This window comes from Simochromis diagramma, unplaced genomic scaffold (assembly GCF_900408965.1).
Source record: "Simochromis diagramma unplaced genomic scaffold, fSimDia1.1 OVJJ01000583.1, whole genome shotgun sequence".
Lineage (NCBI taxonomy): Eukaryota > Metazoa > Chordata > Actinopteri > Cichliformes > Cichlidae > Simochromis > Simochromis diagramma.
Window position 1 is genome coordinate 2907042 of NW_024387285.1, and position 24140 is coordinate 2931181.

Here is a 24140-nt window from a genome sequence, read left to right on the forward strand (position 1 = left end):
AAAGAATGTGTGGTGGACGACGCTTTGATGCCAGTAGAAACACATCAATGATGAGGAATTACCAAACTGTTAGAAAAAACACTGTTTTTGTCTCGTTTCTTTCAGGGAATTGCTTTTAAACAATAATCTTTTACGAGTTCTGCCTTACGAACTTGGAAGGCTTTTCCAGTTACAAACCCTCGGGCTAAAAGGTGAGTTTTGTTTTTCATTATTACGATTTTGGAGCAACAAAAATGAATGTCTGAAGCCCTTTTTCCATTAGTCCCTACTCGGATCGGCTCCACACATCTCTAGACGGTACCACTTAGCCTGTATTCGATTTCCATTCAATTCCAGTACCACCTAATGTTTGTGGGGTCGTTATAGCAACGCAGCCAAACATCCCGTGACATCATTTGCATGCGACACGAGCGCTACAACAAAAGCGAGCGTCAAGACTCTGACTTTTTGGGTGGTTTTTTGTGGCCATGTTGCTCGTTGCTGGGTTTCAATAATGTCTGTTTTGGTTTTCACGATGGAGACGCTCTCATGAGTCGTAGAGTGACGCCACTGACTACCCAATCGGTGGCATGCGATCTCTTGACGTCGCATTTTGGATTGCCTGGGATCTCTTGGAACCCCAGTTGAGTAGGTGCTAAAAGGTACCAGGTAATCACCTAATGAAAAACTGCGTCGTGCGACCTGACTCACCCGAGTAGGTACTAATGGAAAAGCGATATAAGAGTACTGAATCACTGCTGCTTACCAAAAAAACCTGAGAATTTCTCCCGTAATGGTAGCTGTTGAATAGAGTGCGCAGACAGTTTTTTTTTTCCTTCGTATAAATGTTTTTGGCTTCTCTCAAAGAGTTTCAATGAGAGCTAAAAGTGTTGTTCATTTACTCAAGCACATTTAATGGTCACAAATAGCCAGCAAAGGCATAGACTCCTATTTAGTCCCTCCCCCAAAGGCCAATTGTAAGGTAGGAAGAAAGAACAAAACCCAAAACTGATTCATTTGATCGAAGACCACTTCAGCAACAACAACTCACGACAGGTATGGCAGGGAGTTCAGCACTTAACCAACTACAAACCTTGCAATACCACGTTGACTGAGGGTAACGCGGCGCTTGCGGAGGAGCTGAACCACGTCTTCGCACGCTTTGAGGTGAAGGGACCAAAGGCGGCAGCAGCAAAAACATCGGGCAGCAGCAGCAGCAGCCCAAGCCTCATGGTGCAGGAATATGATGTGAGGCGCACACGGAGGGCAGTGGACCCCAGGAAGGCCGCCGGATCAGATGGGGTAACCGTGACATCATTTGCATGCGACACGAGTGCTCTGTATGCGAACTGGAGCGGTTCGCATACAGAGCTAACAGATCAACTGAAGATGCTGTTGCTACAACGCTCCACACCACCATCTCTCACCTGGAAGTGCAGGGCCGTTACGCCAGGCTGCTCTTTGCTGACTTTAGCTCTGCTTTCAATACGATACTCCCGGACAGACTAATAGTTAAACTGCTGGAAATCGGACTTCCTTCTACCACCTGCCGCTGGATCAGAGACGCTGGACCTGAGATGCCATCTCCCCCTGATGGCATCTCAGGGGGAGATGAGACGGCGTACAGAGCTGAAGTTCAGAGGCTGTCAGATTGGTGTGTAGATAACAACCTGGACCTCAATACCACCAAGACACAAGAACTGGTAGTTGACTTCAGAAGGAGGAAGTCCGAGCTGCAGCCTGTCAGCATCAATGGCGAGCGTATGGAAAGGGTCTGCAGTTTCAAGTTTCTGGGTGTGCACATAGACACAGACCTCCAATGGAGCTCTAACACCTCTGCGGTCTTAAAGAAGGCCCAACAGCGTCTCCACTTTCTGAGAATCCTCAGAAAAATAGACCTGAAGAAGGAGCCGTCTTCTACCGCTGCTCCATTGAAAGTGTGCTGACATATTGCATCGGTGTGTGGTTCTCCAGCTGCACCACAGCACACAGAAAGGCACTCCAGAGGGTCATCAATATAGCCCAAAAAATCATTGGACATCCTCTTCCCTCCCTGAAGGACCTGTACAGCACTCGCTGTCTCAAGAGGGCACGCAGCATCCTACGGGACGGTACACACCCAGGACACCGGGTGTTTAAGCTGCTGCCGTCTGGCAGGAGGTTCAGGCTGCTGAGGTCCCGGACAAATAGACTCAAGGACAGCTTTTACCACAGGGCAACAGCCCTGATCAATGCAAATAGCTGACCTGACTGGATACCGCCCTGGACTTTTTTAGGGGGGGAGGTAACAACGATAAAAACAGTAACAATAATAATATTTATATTTATAACAAGATGCAATAATAACAGTATGCAATTCAAATACACTTATTCTTCTTTTTTATTACTAAGTTAATATACTGTGTTGCGTTGTGATGTGTCGTGTTGTGTTATATGTAGTGCCGACGTAGGACAGTTTTCCAATTTCATTGTACTATGTATGACTGTGCAATGACAATAACGAGTTATCTTATCTTATCTTATCTTATCTGCAGGAAATCCTTTGTCCCAAGACATCCTCAATTTGTACCAGGAGCCAGATGGAACCAGAAAGCTTTTGAACTACATGCTCGACAATCTAGCAGGTAAACGGCTCGGCAACACACAACCTCACCCCTCATCTGTTTATCAGAACTCATGCATATTTTATCAAACAGTTTTTTGTAGACCTCAGCGCTGCAGGTATATCATAGCAGGTAAACCACTGTGTCTGTCACGCACAAATGAGCACTAATCCCGGCCTGTTTTTCCAGTGCACCCAGAGCAGCTCCCCCAAAGACCTTGGATCACTCTGAAAGAGCGAGACCAAATGATCCCCACCGGTAAGTTTCCTTCATATAATAACGTGGCACTGGGAGTGAGTCGTTTATGAGCTGATGGCTTCTTATGCTCTTTAGGTTATCCGTAAAGCCCAGCATTACCCAGCATGCCGTGTTATAGTACAATTATGTACGTCTGGAAATCTGGATAAGCCACTGTGGGTATTTTCTATAATCACTCTTATGGCTGCAGTAAAAATTGATGTCATGCTTAAAGTAAAAACTTGCATACTGTCCAGCAGCATTTTTATAGCATTAAATAGCACCTTTACAGCCTGGGATGAAAAACAGATGTACCTGGAGAAGATTTCTTTTTTTTAATAACTTCCCCATTTGGATTCTGGTAAGGCTTAACGTTAGCTTTATGGCTGTGTTGATTGACAGAAAAAGCTTCAACTGAAACTGGCTCATAAATTTGAAACTGAGATAAACATTCAGATTTCTTAAAGTTAGCATTAGCAAAGTCCATTGATGATCCGTTCTGAGCTATTTGTAGAGCTATTTCTTATATTTTGTAAACTTTGTAATATGTTGTGTTATTTAATTTAGTTCAGTCTGTTACTGTTATTGTCTTGGAGCAACTGTAACCACATGATTTCCTTAGGGATTAATAAAGTATTCTGACTCTGAGTTTGGGGGAATAATTATTCAGGCTGTTCGTAACTGTCAGATGTGTCGTGTGTCTTTTCTCAGATGATTCAGTAATTTAGCAAACTTTACTTCTGTCTCCCTGTAGCTGTGTTCACGGTTATGTGCTACAACGTGCTGTGCGACAAGTATGCCACGCGACAGCTGTATGGTTACTGTCCATCCTGGGCCTTAAACTGGGAGTACAGGAAGAAGGGAATCATGGAGGAAATCACCAGCTGTGACGCTGACATCATCAGCCTACAGGTAAAGCTAGACCACCTTTTAAGATACTTTAAATCTTCCTCACTAACTGTTTTGCGGCATATTACTAGTATTTGTGGTGGTGCCATAGCGTACCTTACACAAAGAGATTTTTTAATAATTTGGATATCTTTCCACTCAGATGGTTATCTGGTTACATCAGTATTGGGGTTGTCTATGTGTATATACAGACACAGTGCTGTGGATTGAGGTGAACTAGGCTACATCTTCCCAGCACCTCTTAGCCTCATGCACTAGGGCAGGGATCGGACTGCTCTCCAGTGCACAAGGCATTGGACCCATTTTTGCAGTTAAAGAAATGCTTTCGAAATCTGAAGAAAAACAATAAAGATGAACTAAAACGAGCCTGCTTTTGTCTGGCTGTGTTTTTTCTAACATTTTTAATTGGTGCTATTGCCTTCTGTAGCCATCTGTCCGTCCCCTGAGGTGATTCCCCCACAATCATGTCAACAAAGGTTGTTATTATTCTTCGGACTATTCTCCGCTCTAATCATTAGACTGTGTGCAGAGCTGCTATAAACTGCTTGGATCAATCCGCAGTATCCAGCGTTCACCTGTCAGCACAACCGGGCCATTGTGTATTGAAGATAAAGAGGTAGATGTTACTGATTAATCCTGCCCATACAAAGCTGGCTTTATTTTCCACTGAGTGGAAACTTCCCTGAGAAGTGCTGTATATTACCAACTAGTCCGTCTGTGTAACAGCTAACCTGCAGGACATGCAGAAGAGAAACAAAACACTATTTATCATCAGACCCTGACAAAGCTGCATATTAATAAAATGATACAGTGACCGTGCCACACGCATACCGATAATTTCTAGATTTTGGCAGCCGTTTCAATCTTGTATGGATCTGAGAGACGTGAGGAACAGGATGGAGCTAAAACTCATGCACTGCACACAGAGCTCTGAGCCATCCACCTGCACCATTTAATCATTATGATGCACTCCCCTTTCATTCATCAATCATGGCAAATTTTGCTTTCTTAAATCATGTTTCTGTGATTTAATTATCCCTTCAAAGTTTTTTCCTCCGATAAAGCCACAGCAAAAATACCAGCGTTCATCTCTTTAGTAAATCATGACGGCTTTGACTGCTCATTTTGACTTCACTGGCTTTTTTGAGTGAAGTACACTTACAGTCATGAGTGAATATCAAGGAATCAGAATGTTCATCCTTAGTTTTTAACCCCACAACCGTGAAAAGTTGATGGGCTGTCGTCATCACCGGGCAGGTTGCGTGGACACCCCAAAGTTGTGAATGTGATAATTCAGAGCTTGTATCTACTCGGAGACTGAGGGGCCACACTGGTAGCCACGAGTAATTGTATTTACTTAGATCTTAAAAGCACTGATGTGTATCTTTAAATAGTACAAGAACCCTGGTTATGATTTGAGCCCTTCCTTATCCAGTTTACAAGGTTTCCTCAGCGGTGTTCACTTCACCTGTCAGTGTTTTAATGTTGTGTGCGTTCCCTGTATATCTCATCTGCTCCTTTACGTGACTTTTCTTACCTTGTGTGTTTTTGCAGGAGGTGGAGACGGAGCAGTACTACATGTTGTTTCTGGAAACACTAAAGGAGCGCGGCTATGACGGCTACTTCTGTCCAAAATCTCGTGCCAAACTGGTTTCAGAACAGGAGAGGAAACATGTGGACGGCTGTGCCGTGTTCTTCAAGACTGAGAAGTGAGTTTAAGAGCTTTATTTTATACACGTTACAAAACATGCCTTTATGATTTGAAACTGTGTGAAAACATTTGATGAAAAGTTTTTCTACATAAAGAAAAAAATTTCCTGTTATTAAAATCTGAGCTCAAGTTGTTTTTTGGTTTTTTTTTTTTTTTTCAGTTTCAGCTATAAAATGTATTTTATTATTATAATTATATTATTACTATAAATATGTCATTTTTTGGGTAATCTTTGCCATAGATGGAGCTCAGCTCGCTGTGTTTTATGATGTATGATTTTTCATGTGATCTATTTAGAAATGGTCACAAACAACAGGGAGACTGCATCACAGACTCATCGCAGCCTGTTTGCATTTACTTTCCTTTGTAGTCGCCCAGCCTGGTTCTCTCTGAGCCAGGAAAAATGAAGGATGAGGAGCAGATTTAAAGGAGGAAAAACGTTTCATAAGAAACTAGTGCATTTTCAAAGCCCTCGTGGACATTTCTGCTGCTTGTTTGATTCTCTCACAGGTTCACTTTGATCCAGAAACACACTGTGGAGTTCAATCAGGTAGCCATGGCTAACTCTGAGGGTTCAGAGGTCATGCTGAACAGAGTGATGACCAAAGACAACATCGGGGTGGCCGTGCTGCTCGAGGTCAATAAGGACATGTTCTCCGGGGGTAAGAAATGACTTTCATTTTGTAATTTAGCAGTTTAGGTCATTCCAAGTTGTTTTCTCCTGGCCCAAAAATGGCTTCAGCTTTGTTATATTATCAAATTATCCATGACAACATAACCATGCATGTGAAACTGACTCGCCTGCCTCTGTAACTTGGAAATTTAGAAGGTTATAAAACCAGCGTTATTACTTACATGTGATACATGCACACAGTTCAGTAGTTACAGAGCAAGATTTTTTTTTAAAAATCTGGTTGTTTTCAGCTTGAAAATTGTGATCTACAATTATTTTTGCCCAAAATATTAAACAGTAAAACTGCAGTAATGTATTTTCCCACAAGGTGTCACAATTGGGTTTTAATCAGAGGCTTCAGGGTGCTTTACAAAGAGAGTTAAGAAGTTACAACGAAGGCTGGAAATGGAAAGAGAGAAAGAAAAGATGTAATGTTTAAAAAACAAGTAAACCGAACAGAATATACGCTGTTAAAAAATTAATTAAGGTGCACTCGATTATCACAGTGTAACACAAAGCGAGCCTCCACGCCACTCTCATGGAGTCTGTTCCTGACAGTTTGTCAGAAACTTGCCCGCTGGAGGTCACCGTGTAGGGCGCTGACAGTGCTCCTCCCGTATCTACCTGCACACAGATACAGGTCCTGCTGTTGTGTCCGTGCCGTCGTACGGAAAATGCGTTTTAGTGAAGTTGTGTCCACGGAGATTGTGTGTTTGAAGGTGTTTTGCCTCACTGTGGCTGATGATGCTCACATAATATCGGTGCTTTAAAGCTTATATGTATTTAATTAGTTAGTTAACTTACTAAGGTTTGCAGCGAGAGACAGGCACAGGCCATTTGCACTCCCAGCGAGCTACAGTAAAACTTCTGTTTGTGGTCGTTTCCTGTCTCGTTTACTGATGCTCACTATATCGCACTCTTCCTTTTTAAATATTTTACTCTGTCAGCGCTTTTAAGTTTCTGAAGTTGCCTCATAGTTCTGTGGTTTACTGCATCTGAAATAAGACCACGATGAGGATTTGTTCAGGGGACTTTTACATCCTATTTATTTTATTTTTAGTTTTGTTTTTTTTCATGTGTCAGTGAAAGTGATGTACTGTTTTGCTTGCATAGCGTCTGGTTTTTTTCCCCCAGTATAATTTTGTGGAACTATAAATGTCTGTACAGTAAAAGTGTGTAGAATTGTGTAATTTATATATTTTAAAGTCTTATTCTCAAAATAAGTGAAGAAAAAACCACAACTCAGATTTAGAATCATTGTCAGTTGATTTCTTTCCTCGTGTACTTTTTTTTTTATGCATCTTTCACGGCTTTATTCATAGAACTTTTTGTTCGTAAAAGCATAAATAAAATTCGTTGAATTCATATGTGAAAACTATATGTGGAAAGTAAAAGTTGTTTTTGTGTCGGGCTGTAAAATGCTGATTTCTGCTTTTAAGTTTCTGTTAAGTTGCTGCTTATTCAAGCGGCCACAACAGGAGCTGCAGCTTCTCGGCTTGTCTGCCGTTGTTTGTGGAAGTTGCTGCTTTTGGAAAAAGTTTCCATTCAGGGCTTCTTTATGAAGACTTTTAGGATGTCACATGATCGAGTACAAATGGTGACAACGTTTTTTTTTTTTAACTTTAAGGGAATCAAGTATTTTTCATTAAGTTTGTATTGGTCTTTAATTACATTTCAGTGAACTAGGGCTGTTCATATAACGATATATATCGGATGATGATATAAAAACGTCTATCGTTTCATTTTACGCTATCGTTTGTTTCGTGGTGTCGCAAAATAAACTGTTTACGGCAATATTTTTTCATCGGTCACTGTAGTGGCTATATTAATTTCTTAAAGTTCTCTCTTTCTCTTATATGTAATATAACCACACTACAGACGGACAAGCGCCTGTTTTTATGCGTTGTGGTTAGCAAAAACTACAGTAACAGCATCGCGTGTCCGCTTGTTTATGTTCCACGTAAACCTTTCACAATAAAGCTCAAGATCCTATTGAGACTTTTCAAAATAAACTGAATCACGTGAAAGAGCAGATTATTTACGGATGAGAATTAAAAAAGAGCCGCCAGGTGCTAAAAAATAAACCTTAGACTCAAACGTTAGAACAGGCTTTTCCCCGCAGCACGCCGTGTAATAAATACTCACAAAGAAAACGGCGGCCGTTACAACTTGTGTCTAAAAATGTATCGTTTCATGCATCGGTTAAAACACTCGACCCGAGATTCACAGATTTTACAGAAAATGTTACATTTTTGTGATTTATATCGTTATCGGGCGATAGAATTCTTATATCGGGATATGAGATTTTGGTCATATCGCGCAGCCCTACAGTGAACTATAGTTTATATAAATGTATGTGAACCTGTTGGGGAGTGAATTTGAACTTTTAATAGAAGTAAAAGGACTTGAATTAAAAAGAGCATGAGAAGATTGTTTTTTACATTTGATCTTTTTTAATAATGTGTAAATCAAAATTTTAATTAAAGGAATTTTGATTAAAGCCCTACTTGACTTTTTTTTTTTTTTTTTTTTTTTTTTTTTTTTTTTTTTTTTAAGGCATGAAGCCGCCTCAGGAGAGGCAGCTCATCCTGGTAGCCAACGCCCACATGCACTGGGACCCCGAGTACTCGGACGTCAAGTTGATCCAAACCATGATGTTCCTGTCAGAGTTAAAGAGCATTGCTGAGAGGGCCTCGGGCTCTGTGGCAACGGGATCGCCGACCTCTGACCCGTCCTCAATCCCCATCGTCCTGTGCGCTGACCTCAACTCGCTGCCTGACTCCGGTAGGGCTCTGTCACTTATCAGGAACCAGGGTCGTTCCATATAAATCAACCAAACCTGATTAAAGTTCCCACCTGATACATTCTGGACACCTGATAACTTGACACAATTAATACATAACAAAGAAAAATAGATTTAGCTTGATTAAAATGACCTATCCATGTTAAAAAATGTGAACCTTCATTATTTTATTTTATTATCTAGTTTTTTCTTTGTTTTTACCAGCAATGGGAAAGTGTCTGTATATTTGTTTGTTGCCAGCGTGGTTTCCATCATCAGTTTCCCTTTAAAGCCACGAATGATGTCATGAGTTTCTTTTCCTTAATTAAAGGATTTAATAATTAAATAAAGTTCTGATTAATATCTCGCTAATGTTCCTGCTCTTTGATGCAGGTGTGGTGGAGTATCTGAGCAACGGAGGAGTGGCCGAGAACCACAAGGACTTTAAGGAGCTACGCTACAGCGAATGTCTGACCAACTTCAACTGCAACGGCAAGAACGGAAACTCGGATGGAAGCATCACACACAGCTTCCAGCTCAAGAGCGCCTACGACAGCAATCTGATGCCTTACACCAACTACACATATGACTTCAAGGTAAAACAAAAACACAAATAAACTCGTTTCCATTTGAAGCCGTAACAGGTAATTTATATAGTGCTCAAAATGTCAAAAGTCAAGCTGAGCGAGACCCCCAAACGTCCTCTGCGGAAGGAAAAAACCTTCAAGAAGCAGACTCAGAGAGGGCGTAGAGCAGGGTCGGGAATTTCTGGTCCTGCAAATGTGTCTGACTGAAAAGTTAGAGGGGGAGTTGTTTTCACCCACCCGAAACGTTCCCTGTTCCCTGCCCCACGCTTCAGGACGCCAAGATTCATTCTGTGTTTGTGTGATAACTTGGTCAAAGAGTGCAGTGAGTCACATTGGCTCTAATCAGCTTCTGTGAGAGGACACAGATGTCCCGCTGCAGATGTTCTTTCCCCTTTTACTACTGAGTGATCTGACAGCTCACCTTATCCTGGTTTGAGTAAAGCAACTGAGCTTGACGAGTTCACTGTTGTAGGTCTGCGGAAGTTGGTTGGTGGGTCGTGCCCGATTTTTGTGAGTCAGCTTATGTGTTTCTGTAAGTGAAGTGAGACAGAGTGAGCTCACTTAGAGAGAAGCTACCCAACTTATGAAAAAAATGCTTACCAGTTACTTTCTTTTTTAAATGTAAAGGTTTACGTTACTGGATCATATTTATCATGAAATGTGAGTCACTCTGCCAGCTAGTCTTGTTTCTGCATGTTAAGCAAGCCAGGGTTAGGTAATGATTGTGTCTTTATTCTTGAGAAAGCCGTTCCAAAGCAGCAATTATTCATGGTGGGGACCTCACTCATCTGAACCAGAGAGACCCCATCAGAGAGGAAGCTGCTACCAAGAAATAGTGGTCATTGCATCAGTTTCTCATTAATCCACATGAGCTTGATTGTCACGCATGATTTCCGGTTAACAGTACAAACTTTAGATGGAAGAAGCAGGAAGAAGCATGAGTGTATCGGTGAGTGTGTGAATGGCAGCTTGTGCTTATACTGTACAAATAGCTACAGTGCTGTGTCTGACTGCTACTGTTAACTGTTAAAGCTCTGGGTATGTTTGCTACTAGTTTAGTGCTAGCATACTGTTTTTAGAGCCGCCGTGTACAGACATCAGTTTTTGTCCTGACTTTATCATCTTGCTCTAGTAATAATAATGCTCATATTTTCACTAACATCCACTATTTTCCTCCTCGCTACACAAAAACTGATGTGTGCAGGAATTAAAAGGCACAAATGAGTTTTTTTTGTTTTTTGTTTTTTGTTTTTGTTTTTTTGTCCGCCTGTGCGTCTCACAGATAATTGAAGAATTTGTCTGACATCTGTAACAACAAATTTCCCACGTGTGGGACTAATAAAGCTTATCTGATCTTTGGGGCATGTTATAGCAGGCGCTGGTGTGGAGTAATATCACGTTACAAATCGCAGTATAGCCTACACATCCTGTTGTCACTATCTTAATTTGTATCTGTTTCGAACTTTCAAACTTTCACTGTGCTGTAAGCGTCTTTATCATGTAAAACACGTCGATGGTCTGTGGTTTTGAGGAGACCCTCGCTGCACACAGATGCTGACAGTTTTTAAGCGTGTCACCTCGCAGCGCGGACTTTCCAAAGGAAGAAATAAAGTAAGAGAGAGGAATAAAATTAGTCTCCATGTACACTGGGACGGATGCTGATGCGCAAAGCTCGTGTTCATCCTTGAGGTGTCACTTGATTTTATCAAAAACCACCGCCATGGCTCATTTTGGTGCTTTGTGACCTTTGCGGTTTCAGGCATTATGAAGCTGTCACACTAATACCATAACCCTGTGAGTCAGGGAACAGATGGCCATGAACCTAAACCTAAACAAGAAAGGTTTAGTCCCTAAACTTAACCGAGTGGTTTTTCCCAGCTAATAAACTGGCAAATCATGCCTCCGCTACTCCTCCAGCCTCATAATGAGTACTTTGCATGTTTCCAGAGATGGACCGTTACCCTTCATTGGTCGATCGCTGTAGCCGTCGCATCGACAGGGTGTCGTCAAGACAAAAGGGCTGCATATGAAAACATGTGATATTCCTGTTCGCCTCTGCCACGTTAAAATACAGAAAATCACTACCTGCTATATTTATTGTGGATAATGTCGCTGTTTCAGGTGCAGGTTCAGTCGTGTAGATGAACGCGTTACAGCGACAAATTTAACGTCAACGATGAATTCTGTCAAATTGTTTTTTGTACTGAGGTTTTTTTGTTACTGCCTCCGTTAAATTTGGTGCTGGGAACTCTGTATAACTGAGTGAATTACACAGGTGGGCATTAAGTTCAATCGAGAAAAAAAATACTGTTGCTGTGTGTTTCACTTTTGTATATCTGAGTTTTGCAGTGGGAGCTGTCAGCGGGAACGGAAAACTTTGAACATCGCGGCCTCTGAGCCGTGATTTTTACCCTTCAGCGCGCTCCGCAGCAAAAACTCGTATTCGCTTTATTTCGTGTGAAGCTGCCTCGCGGTTTTGATTTGTCACATCATTTCAGCTTCGGTTTCTAATGAGTCATCGAGCCAGACAGTCCACGATCAAATTCTTTTCTTCTTTTTTTTTTTTCTGCTCTCTTTTTCTTGTCTCACAAATGGTTAATTTATTCAGTATTGGGGCGTCAGTTATTTAACAGTTATTTATTACCTTATTTTTTTTACTACATGTGTATATATATGTATGCTTGCATGCATGCACAGACTTTCCAGTGAGTTCTCTGTTGGGGAATTTAAGCCCAGATTGGTGGGTGTTTTTGACTGTAATCTTCACATGAGCAATGTTTAGTCCCTCCAGCCTCCACACGGGGATGTCTGAGGTTACAAGTGGGGGCGAGACCTAGGCAGCCAGCGACGGGGAGACCCACAGGGAGCTAAAGCTCACAGTGATACCCTCTGAGACGAGGCATCTACAGCCAGCCATTAATAAACCTTCCACAGACTCAACTTTTTTTAATGTAGCTCTTCAGACAGTGCAGACGAGCCATTCTCACTAACCCTGCGTCTGTAAGACTCATCTACTTGTTTACAATTTTAGTCTCTGCCCACTGGCGATATCACTGGCTGAATCCCACGGAGTCACTGGCAACACTTTCGGTGATTAATGTTTGTACTAATAACGAGCTTGACTCATTGCTGCTTCTCTTAGCGTTGATTACTCATCTGAGGAGCTAATGTGTTCATGCAAAAAAATAGATTCATTAGAAACTAAATTAGAAACTGGAGCTCTACATCAAACAGGGATTTTCTATAAACACTCATAAAAGAAGCAAAAAACAAAACCAGCTGCTTCTCATTGTGAAATAAAATGACACAAAAATGTAATAAACAGATTAAAAACAACACAATATCAATTAACACTTAAGTTTGGACATCTCAGCACAGCATCAACAAGAACATTACTAGTCACGACACTCGCACTCGTCCACTCGTGGAAGTTTGAGCAACAACCTGAATTATTTTATGCAACCTGTTAAGTGGGAAGCTCAGAGGTGCTAAATGATGTTTACTCTGAAAAGCAAAGAAAAACTAGATTAGGCTTTAAGTCATGAAGTGATGGGTTAAACTGCAGGTAATAAGAACAAGTAACCAAAAGTCACCCAAAGGGCCTCTCTGTGATTCAGTGAAAAGGGTGGTGTCATTAAAGAAGAAACACAACAGCCAATCAGTGATGAGGAAAAGAGGACAGGAAGTGATGTGTGGAAAAGTGAGGAAAGGGGTAAATAAAATAGACCAACTGGACCTTTTTAAACATTTTCCACAGTTGTTAGAAAGAGCTCGGGCTTTCTGTACGAGTCTCGGCAGATTCAAATGTTTTACGGACGAATGACAAACAGCAGATTTTTCTCCTTTCTTTGATTTGTGCGTCATTGTCTCCTCCTCCCTTCTCCTTAAAAACAAACTTGAATATTAAAAAGCATGTTGATGGTAAGACTCTTGAAATACGTCTTAAACGTGTTGTTTTGGTTATTTTAAGGGTGTACTCTGAAAGCAGTGACAGCAGAAGGTTTGATGTGTTAGTCCTCCTCACCATGGTTCGTCTCTTCCAGCTGTAGCCACGTGTCTTTTATATACTGATGGTAAAAACGCTCCCTGTGCATTCTCACTGATATTTCCTCCTGCATCCTCCTCTCTCCTCTCCATTCCTGTTGCATTATGCAAGGTGTGCTGAGGTCACAGACAGATGGATGGCACACATTAGAGAAACAAGAAAAGCTTTCTTCCTCGCCTCCTCTGCTTGTAGGGGGCGATCGTGGCTCAAGAGTTGGGAGTTCGCCTTGTAATTGGAAGGTTGCCGGTTCGAGCCCCATCTTGGACCGTCATTTCACCCGTACTGGTGGTGGTCAGAGGGCCTCGCCTCTGTCAGTGCGCCCCAGGGTGGCTGTGGCTACAGTGTAGCTGCCATCACCAGTGTGTGAATGTGTGTGTGAATGGGTGGATGACTGGATGTGTAAAGCGCTTTGGGGTCCTTAGGGACTAGTAAAGCGCTATACAAATACAGACCATTTGTAACTTTGGTGCGAGACACCAAAACACGAGAAATTGAGGATGTGCTGCCATGGAAATGGGGAAGCAGTGGATCATTAAATTGGTTGGTGTTGTTTTAAGTGACTCTCACACAGAGTTAACATCAGGTGGCGTTTGTGTGTCTGCAGGGTGTGATCGACTACATCTTCTTCTCCAAGACCCACATGAGCGTCCTGGGCATGCTCGGACCGCTCGACAGCCAGTGGCTCATAGACAACAACATCACGGGCTGCCCCCACCCGCACATCCCCTCGGACCACTTCTCCCTGCTGGCCCAGCTGGAGCTGCACCCTCCCCTGCCCCACCCGCTCAACCCCCTCAACGGGCTGCACCTGCCGGTCCACAGGTAGTGCACCCTGAGAATGAGAGAGAGCGCCCCGCCTACCCCTTTTTACCTCACCTTTTAAACACTGTCCCACCTCCTCCCTCCAGCTTTATACAGGACCCTGTACAGTTCACGTTAAACTCGGACACCATCTGACCGCCTCTAACCCCAAAAGGAGTGAAGTATTTGCCCCGGGTGTTGCTCCTTTTTATGTTTTTGCACACTGTATATTTTTTTCTTTTCTCCCCTTGAAAAGGCTTGATACCAAATGTTGGGCTTGGGATGAAGTATTTCCCAACGTCTGTTTTGTTTTTGTTTGTTTTTGTTTTTTTTGATTAGTTGTAATCATGGCCGCTTAAAGATTCTACAATAACAAACTAATACAAACAACTGTTTAAGGTAAAGCTGCTACACAAACGTAAGCATCATTTCACACAGCTGTGAAATTTTTAGAGTACAGACACGTGATCGTATTAATGCTGCACAGTTTATAGAGCTGAAAGCTGCTTTCACTCCCAGATTAACTGACAGGTATTTAATTGAACGGGGGGGGGGGTCAACACTACAAAAAGAAAAACCTCAACCTTTTGAATGTTATAGGAGAATGTAGAAGGATTGTTTCTGTTGGTAATTGTTTTGCAAAAAGGTCCTTATTTGAGTTTCAAAAAACTAATTTGATAATAAGCGGGGAAATGGGTGCAAATTTTTAAGGATAAAATGTGCAAGCTGGGTGTTTTTTTTAAAAGTAATGCTATTTAGCATGGAGGTATGCGTCATCCTGGATCCATGTTTAGAATTAGGCCCATGTCACTCAGCATTGTATGAATTTCTTTCACTTTACCTCGGTGCGGTACGTCTTTTATAAAAGTGTTTTCTTTTTGCAAAGGCTTTTGTTCTCTGCAGCTCTGAAGTAATAAAACAATCAGTTGTTCGAATATTTTTCTAAGCCTTGCAGGCGGATTTGCTCAGACACTGCCTTTTTCCTGACATCCACAAACAGTCCGCTTCACAGTTTTGAGCTCTTCATGCTGTGATTTTTTTTTTTTTTTAAAACCCCTGATCTGCCTGGCCAAAGAATCCCCCGCAGCAAGTGACATGTCCTCCGTCAGTAATAAGACCTTTATTTATCGGTGCCAGAGAGAAAACGTATATCGTTTAATGTTTTAGTCAATGTTTCCTGACCAAGAGGCTGAATGTATTTACTAAAAATGCTCGCTATGAGTTTGGTTCTCGGAGCCGATTAATGCCAGATCCCTGTGGACTCTAAACTTTGTGTATTTGTGTCAGATGATTAGAAGGAATAGCTCTTTATTCTGTAAGTCGTAACTCAGGGCTATGCTATGCATCCAGCAGCACCTTTCACACTAAAGACTCTCAGAGTCATGTCGTACGAGCAAAACCAAACAGGAAGCTACTGTTCTGAAAAAGCACAGGTAATGTATGTGTTTGCATACGGATATGCTGTTGTTCATCGTGTCGTTATAGAAGTCCCAGGTCTTTGTGCATTTTTGATAAAATACTGATGCACTTTTACTCCTAACCTGGGAAAATCGCATTTGTCCTAGTTTTAGATGAAACAAATAGAGCATATTTGGTCAGTTTTAATTGAATAAGAATTTAGTTTGCTTTAAGGCCTTTAGAGAGGCTGACGCGATGAATGATAAGGGATCGGACTGGGTGTCAGTACTACATGTTTTCAGTGCCAGTACAAAGAAAATGAGATTATTTTTTAAGATGGAGAGGGAGGAACATAAATGTTTTGGAGTTTTTCTCAAAGAAATCTCACATGATTAAACCAGCAGCTGCAAATCCACACACTAAAATCTGCATCCTGTTTATTATGGGAACTTTGCTCTAGTCTCTGCCCTTTTTAACTCGTTGTGTGATTTCTGTCAGCTGTTAAAGTCTTAAAACAGAATATCACTCTTTCAATACACTGCTCACAATTCAGCTATGCAAACTGAGACAAGTGGACATGGCTTGTATTAAAGTGGATGTTATGTGTTTCCAGCTCAATCTACCAGAGTAGCTTTGTATGATTACTGTTCAGAATAATCCTTATTTATCTTACACTGGGCCTTACTGCAGCCTCTTAGTTCCTCTTCTGTTTGAAACGACCAGTTTTAGCTCCTCTCTCATTCAGACCCGGGTTCTCAAAGTACGGCATGTGGACCAGTGGGGGCTCGTAGTAACAAGGAAAATGAAAGTACATCTAAAGTGTTCATAAAGCAGCACAGAGGAGAGTTTTAACCCTTCTGTTGTATCTGTCATAACAGACACTGTTGGTGCCAAGAAATATCACCTCATTAAATACCATTAAATTTAAAAACCAGGACAAAAATAATCAACCTAACTATCTAAATGTGTCTGTGCAGCCCTTAATCATACTCTTCCTGGTTTAAGACCACCCACTCTTTAAGTCAGCTTTCTTCTGATTGGCCGCCCCTCTTAAACTGCAGCTAGGTGGGGACTCTGTGTCTCAGATGACCAAATTAAGGATATCCATCTTTTGGCCTCATACAGACCTAAGAGTAGAAAAAAACTAATCTTAGTGTCACCACTCAGCTGTTTAACTCCCTTCCACCTTCTCTTCAAGTCAAATTTCTTCTGATTAGTTGCCCCTCAAAACCTGCAGGTGCCAGTATGACCTTATTTGGCACTTCCTCTCTATTTGGCCTCATAAAGAAACGAGAGTTATAAAAACTGTCTGAAGCAGAGCATCAGAGCAGTATGAAGCACGGGATTTAAGCTCACGTAGCTCATGTACATATGCTGACTTCATTATTTGAAACCTTGGACATATTTACTATGTACATTGTGTCCTATTATCTTATTTTCTCCCTCATTTCTACACTGGAACAGGAAAAGTTTAAAAGATTGGGAACCACTGGTCTGAACACAGAAAAGTTAAGCTTAGTTAAATCAGAAACCATCTGATTTCAAAGAATGAATTCAAAACATCTGATATTAAAAACCAGCTTTTTCTACACATTTTAACTGGTGCAGCATGATGGTTGACACTCAGTCCTGTCTGTGCAGGCAGATGTGCCTCTTAGTGATAAACATATCTGGCACATTTCGCACTGTAGTGTGTAGTAAACCTGGATTAGTTGAACCAGTCAAAGCTTTTCCTGTGTTTGAAAGCCATAATTCTGGGATACGTGGCGTCGGCACAGCGCGGCGTGTGACCGTGTAGCTGCAGCTTTAAATCGCAGGTTCTTCACTTTTACTGGCCTTCTGTTGCACATGATTTAACGCTAAGGAGTTCACCTCTGGGTTCGGTGGATTCGATCCCGGTGAGCATTTAGAGGCCTATACTTCACTCCTGAACTAACCTCACAGGGTTTTTATTTCCTGGTTTTTGTACCACAGCTGTACATAAATGAATCTGTCTTTGATGACGGCATGTCTTTCACATCTGTGAGGGGAATGTACCATTCTCCTGATAAAGGGGCGTAAAATTTTCTCACAATTCAAACGTGTACTTGGTGTTGTAATTTTCTTCTAAAGATCTCGTGTGAATACCACCTCCACATTTGTCTCTGATGCTCTTGTAGAGACCGGACGTGTCTCTGTTTCCAGCTCTTGTTTTTTGAACTACGGGCATTTTCTGTCTCCAACATGCAGTCTTTCAATTAGTACTTTGTACTACTCAGTATTACCAACATTTTTTTTTTTTTTTGAGAAAAACCATAAATATTCTAGGTTTAAAAGCAGCTCGTCTATATGGGTTTTATTTCTCCAGTGTCATCTCAAAGCCTCACTTGCTTCTTTTGTTTTCCTGTCATTTCTGCTTTCACACACATTAAACACCAGTTACGTTCGCATTTATTCCACAACAATACCAAACTGTCATCACCCGAAAGCAGTTCACTTGTTAATTTTGTCTCTGTAGATGCACCTCATACACTTTTTCTACAAACAATGTGCCTAGTTTGTACAGTTTCTCCAACAGCAACACTGCCCATGAGACCAAGACCCTCAGAGATTAACCCAGCACCATCGCCCAGCCAACACCCTTCGATCCATCCTACCATCCCTCCAAGCCAACTTTTCATGTGGTGAGATTGTGGGAGGAATTCAGGACTTTCTTTCCCTTCAGTTTCTGTTACGTTATGTAAAACGGTCACTCTCACTTGTTTGTGGTTTCCTTGCTAGGACAAAGATCATCACAAGCATCACGTGGAGTTTCTGAGCGTAGAAATCCTGATGTTTGATGTCTGGCTGTAGTTGATTTTTCATTTTTGTTCCATTGTTAATTCAAACTGTCTCGGCTACTGCCCATTAGTCTTTGGTGGTGAATACGATGCCTGGCGATAGTAACTGGGGGAAAGACGCAGATGTTTTAATTTCATTGTCATGTTTGTACTCTGAATTTTATGGCTGTAGGTCAGCTCGCTGCAGAATCTCTACACAGAATTTAAGAAATACAACTAATGAAAAATGGCATTATGGACGAGTATGTTCATTATATCGATTAAAGGGGACCTATTATGCTTAGTCCTAATCCAGTCCACTCTGGAGCATCTTCAGGTGGATTGCAGTTCAAGGTAAGCTTTATTTACATCATGTTTAGCCTTGATGCAGCAACTCAGGTATTTTAGCTCCCTTTAAGCCCGTTTTCTACTGATTGGGTGCCCCTCATCAGCTGCAAGTGGGTGGGGCTTCTGTGCCTGAGATGACCATATTAGGTATATTCACTTTCTCTGCCATCATATAGACCCAAGAATAAGAAAACAGGATGTTTGCATCAGTCTGAAGCCTGAACTTGTATTGTACACACTCTGACCTCATTATTACAGACTTTGGCCATGTTGAGCATGAACGTTGGATCAGTACAGAGATGGCAGACAGACAGGAAAAAGCAGAATCGGTCTCCTTTAATTCACTGTGGAAAATTAATTAAGAAAGAATTAATTAAGAAAGTCAGAAGCTCAACAGATTTTCAAAGCTGAAGAGCAACTTTCATTTTTCAAATCCGAATTTTAGAAAATTAAAATAAATGACAAAAGCCAGAAATGCAATTCTGTTATTTCTGCAAAATGAATTAAAGTATTTTTAAAGTTTCTGCCTTTCATTGTTGTTTTAGTAATGTGAGGTAAGAGAATAAAAACTGGGCGTGCGTCTTCAGGCCACCAGCTGTCACCAACAGCTGTCTAGCTCTCGAGAGAGAGTTTTTAAAGTTAATGTTAATGAAGTTAATGAAGGTGGTATGCAGTTCTTCACCACACTGGTTTCCAGTCCAACAAGCGTCCACCGCAGGCAGGAGGAAGCACCCAGTCAGCTTCCCCTGATTGGAAAACGTTCAGCTGTGGTGAACAGCTCTTACCAAAACCAAAGTTTGCCCCATTTTTGGCATTTAAATGTTAAAAAAAAAAAGAGGAAAAGAATAATGTGGGTGACGATGTCATTTCTGTTTAGTTCCTCTGACAAAAAAAAAGAGAGAAATGCAGATCTCTCCTTTGTAGAATTCCTGTTGGCTTCTAAAATTTAAATTTCAAATCAAGGAAATGCACGAATTTGATTCTGGTAGAAAACTTCACAAGACACAGGATTCCAAGACACGTAAAAAGTGATTTAATCTGAGAAAATTTAGAGATTACATGTTCATCTAACATAAACAAATATCCTGTGAAAGTGCTCTCAAACGGGAACTCATTTTCTCGCAATGTTAATTTATATAGATTTATGTAAATCCTGTTTACGTTAGAGCGAAATCTTTAGTGTTTATCACAGCTTATCACATTTGTCATGGGTCCCCAACTGTTAAAAAAGTGAGATAATTAATCATTGGACTACAATTAAAAACGACATAAGGATTTATTGGAGAAAACTAAGGCAACAAAAACATGTTGAATGTGATTTTTTTTTTTTGTCTGTTTAAATTATTTTCTGAGATAATCCGTAATTCCATATAAATAAATAATCAATCCAATGTGTCAACAAAAATGAAATGAGTATTTTAAACCTGCTTCATCCAGTGTTCAGACTGTGGGAAATGAAATGGCCTCTGAAGCTACGCGATTCCCAAAAACAGTCGTATAGAAAAACCTGAAGCTGTGATATTTACGTGAATAAAGTGAGGACTTCTGCAAAGGCTCCATCTGTATTTTATATGTGAGCATCACCTGTCAGTTACAAACAAATCTTCAGAGACACTCTCCCAACAACTCACACCCTCTGTAGGCAATAAAATGTCATTTTTTGAAAACTCTTCTTGTCTGTGCTTTATTTTTATGTTTTTTAAAAAAGTCAAAATTCAGGGACACAACACATATTGAAGTCATAGCAGTGGGTATTACAAAAATCTTTTTTTAATTAAAAAAGTACAAATACACATGTTTAATGCAACAGTAACAGATACAAACTATTAAAAAAGTGAAAGGTGTGCAACAATCTTCTTCAGTACCTTCTTCAAATATTAAGGTGGCACAGTTTAAAGGTATTTTTATCAATTCTATCAGAATTTCAAGCATAAAAAAAATCACATTTAGATTATGTGATTTTTTCTAAGAATTATACCTTTGTCATCAAAGGATAACACTAGAGAAAATGAAACTGTATACAACAGGCTTGCTACAGGTAATTCAGATTGATGAAGGGAGGAATCGATCTGCCGTGTGATCAGAAGCTAGGTGTTGAAGCAGTGCGTGGCCCAGTGGTTGAGACGGTGTTCTTCCTGTAATTCAAAATAAAAACGATGGAGTTAATAATCAGAATAACTCAAAATAAGCAAATTAGTTTTGGCTCTAAAAATGCCCCCCTTCTGACCGGTAAATACAGAAACTAAGTTAATAGGATTTTGTATAGAAAGTTAGCTAAACGTTAAAACTGCCGGTTCTATGAAATGTTCGCATGTATTCTAAAAGTGATAAGTGTATGACTGATAAGAAATTCTCACTTTTGCAGAGTTTTGAGAAGGCCTGGAAACCACTTGGCCTCTGGATTGACACAGATCTTAGCACCAGACCTCACAGTGACCCTGTTGAGAAAGCAGAAGATTCAAAACATTACTTAAAAATGGAGAAATTATCATGCCACACAAACTTGATTGAAACTGAAGCAGAAACAAAACTAAGACATGAAGTAAAAGTTTCATTTTTGCTCTTAGTTTACAGTTCTGTGTGTCAGCAGGTAACTTCAAACTTGCATCATCATCATCAGTGCAAGTTATAATACAATAATGTCAAAGTGTAAAAGGGCTTTATTGACATTTACATGGTTCACAGAACAGTGAAAAAGTTTAAAATTACAGTATAAAAGCTTAAAATGAAAAACTCTTAAAGATATGAAGATAAAATACTCAAGTAATAAAGTATATTTCTCAACAATAAAGTACATATAGTACACTTGAGTATTTCAAATGTGTGCATTTTTGTAAGTTTCTACAACATTTCTATAGAAAGCTTTATTTTATTGTGCTCTGCAATCTTTAAAGACACTTTCAATATAAACTGTGATGCATTACAGTAGAGAGTAAAAAGCACCGTTAAAAAACGTGACCTTTGCAAATACTCACATGATTTCAGTTCGGGGGCAGTGTCCTGAAACAGGAGTCACCTCAATCTTCTTGACCATCTTAGCAGAAACAGGTCTCATGGTCGTCTTTCTACAGCGGCAGGTATTTATGGTAAAACCTGAAAAGAAGCATTTATATTATTTTAGGAGGAAAGAGTTTGTGAAAACAGTAAGAAACAGTAAGAAACAGTAAGAAGCCCCAAAGAAGCCAGTAGATGGACTTCGGGTAATAACCTTCAAACACTCAAAACAATATTTACTTTCAACTACAGGAAAAAGTTTTAATATTTCTACATTTCTACTATTCTTTGTTTTTTATCACTGATGTAAAAATATAAATGCCTGCAATATTTCAATATAAGCCGCTCACCAGGCGCCTGTGGCACTTTTATTTAACTGTGTCATTTGCTGAGTGCTGTAGACTGTAGTATATATTTACTCTTTATCATGCTGCTGTAACATAAAAATTTCCCTTGTGGGATCAATAATTTATCGATCTGTCTGTCTAATGTATTTTTAAACAGAATAACTAAAGTAAGACGATAAATAAGAATAAAATAATGACCTCAAAATCAAATGGTATATTTTGCCCTCCTGTGAGATACCAAACTGTACAAATATTCTGAATTAAAGCAGTGATGTTTTCTTACCATGCAGAGACGCGATGCAACAGCAGAAAGTCAGAGCGACCAGCAGGAGCAGTGGCTTGTTCATCTTCGTGATGGTTGTTTTGATCTTTGAGGACCAGTGAGGATGCAAGAGAGAAAGTCTGAGTGAATGAAGTCGAGTGTGGGTTTATAAAGCTGAGAAAGAGGAAGTAAGTTTGGAAACTCTGTGACATTTTCTGTAGTTTTCTGCTCACTGTGCTAAATTTATCAAACACCCCCATTTCGTCACTGCTCAAAATAAAATGTCATAAAAACAGAATTATAAAATAAAATAATAAATATAATTGCATATTATTATATAATAAAAACGTGTTGAATTGCATATTATATAATTATAAATGTTATATATGATTACCAATCACGTAAATACTGAGTACATTTATTAGGGGATTTCTTTGATTACTGGATGCTAGCTCCAAATCTAAGGCTGTAAAGATGCTCAGATACACTCAGACACTTCAACGGTTGCACCTTGCTAGTATAAATACATAAATAAAGTAAAATATTTCATTTGGCAGAGCAGTACTTCCGTAATTGAGGGCTGTTAACCTTTTCCGTTTCTGCTTTATTGACTGGGGGAATTTTGTGTCAGCCCCTTAAATTAGACTGCTTCTCATACATGAAAATTAGATGGACAACCCAGAATTACACCGATAAAACGTATTTACGCGCATCTGCTGGAATCAGACTGGGAACTCCTGATCAATCACAAAATGCTTTTGTGGGTCATAAGAGGACCCTAAAGATTCATTTTTTAAGTCTCCCCAGCATGCCGCACTGTGGTTTAGTGTAGAGCTGCTGTAATCAATCCTAAATAATGTTTTGCTTTAGGTTTATTGGGTTTTTTTTACATTTACAATTAAATTTAAATATGATTTTCAAGTGAAAATATCAAGAAAAAAGGAGGGAAAGGAATAAAGGGATCCAAAGCCATTGTTTTATTTTTGGGCTGTGGTTTTGGCCTATGCACATACTTTCCCCCTTCATAAAGTAACAGCTGTGATGACTAATAACACTTCAACATTAAGTAATGCTGAAAGACGACATCGGTCATGACTGAAACTTTCACCACTATATGAGCTACTTGGATAATATCTGCCTCTCTTGAGGGACTTTGAAAGTGGCCTCTGTCTCTGTGCTGGGGATCAGCGTGTCTGAGGGATCTCCTTCCTCCTCTTTTCCTTCCAAGGATTAAAGTTATTTCTTGTTTTACGATATTTTGTGTGTTTACATAAGTTGATGAAGTTTGCACAGCAGGGACTCTTTGTCCAACATTCATCACTGTTAGCAACTTTTTCATTTACAGCAGGGAAGTACCTCTGCACAGGGCTCAGGGCTCTACTCAGTGCCACTTAGTCACGTGACCGCAGGTCGACTAAACACAGTAGAGCAGGAAGCTGCGAGTAGGGGGCAGAGCAAAGTGTGTCTGAATGACATGAACGGTGTTAACTTTAGGTTACTTGCATAAACCTGGTTCTCAGAGTTGCATGAGTGAGATGTGTCACTATGGAATGTGCCTCCCCGCATATTCCTCAGATGCATTTATCTCATTCTGCCAATCCTGATTGGCTGGTGATTGCAATCATTATGTCGGGCAGGGCCACCCACCCTTAAATAGCTTGTGCTA

At 40.4% G+C, this 24140-nt stretch overlaps 2 protein-coding genes across 4 annotated transcripts in view; one reads left to right on the forward strand and one right to left on the reverse strand.

Annotated features, from left to right (window-relative positions):
• cnot6l (CCR4-NOT transcription complex, subunit 6-like) overlaps nucleotides 1–19694 on the forward strand; it is a 37181-nt gene extending 17487 nt beyond the window's left edge. For all 3 annotated transcript variants that reach the window (XM_040003594.1, XM_040003596.1, XM_040003595.1), the window contains exons 5-13: nucleotides 106–191; nucleotides 2514–2603; nucleotides 2772–2840; nucleotides 3574–3731; nucleotides 5283–5437; nucleotides 5950–6101; nucleotides 8669–8896; nucleotides 9288–9490; nucleotides 14131–19694. In XM_040003594.1, coding sequence (XP_039859528.1) covers nucleotides 106–191; nucleotides 2514–2603; nucleotides 2772–2840; nucleotides 3574–3731; nucleotides 5283–5437; nucleotides 5950–6101; nucleotides 8669–8896; nucleotides 9288–9490; nucleotides 14131–14352 — 1363 coding nt within the window. In that variant the 3' untranslated portion in view covers nucleotides 14353–19694. The remainder of the gene's footprint in view (nucleotides 1–105; nucleotides 192–2513; nucleotides 2604–2771; nucleotides 2841–3573; nucleotides 3732–5282; nucleotides 5438–5949; nucleotides 6102–8668; nucleotides 8897–9287; nucleotides 9491–14130) is intronic.
• Nucleotides 19695–20254: 560 nt separating this feature from the next.
• Nucleotides 20255–22639, reverse strand: LOC120716175 (C-X-C motif chemokine 10-like). Its single transcript, XM_040003600.1, has 4 exons — nucleotides 22496–22639; nucleotides 21847–21964; nucleotides 21229–21309; nucleotides 20255–21006 (listed from the first exon to the last, which is right to left on the reverse strand). Exons 1-4 carry the CDS (start codon nucleotides 22557–22559, stop codon nucleotides 20952–20954), a joined length of 318 nt encoding a protein of 105 aa, XP_039859534.1. The 5' UTR covers nucleotides 22560–22639; the 3' UTR covers nucleotides 20255–20951.
• Nucleotides 22640–24140: the final 1501 nt, after the last annotated feature.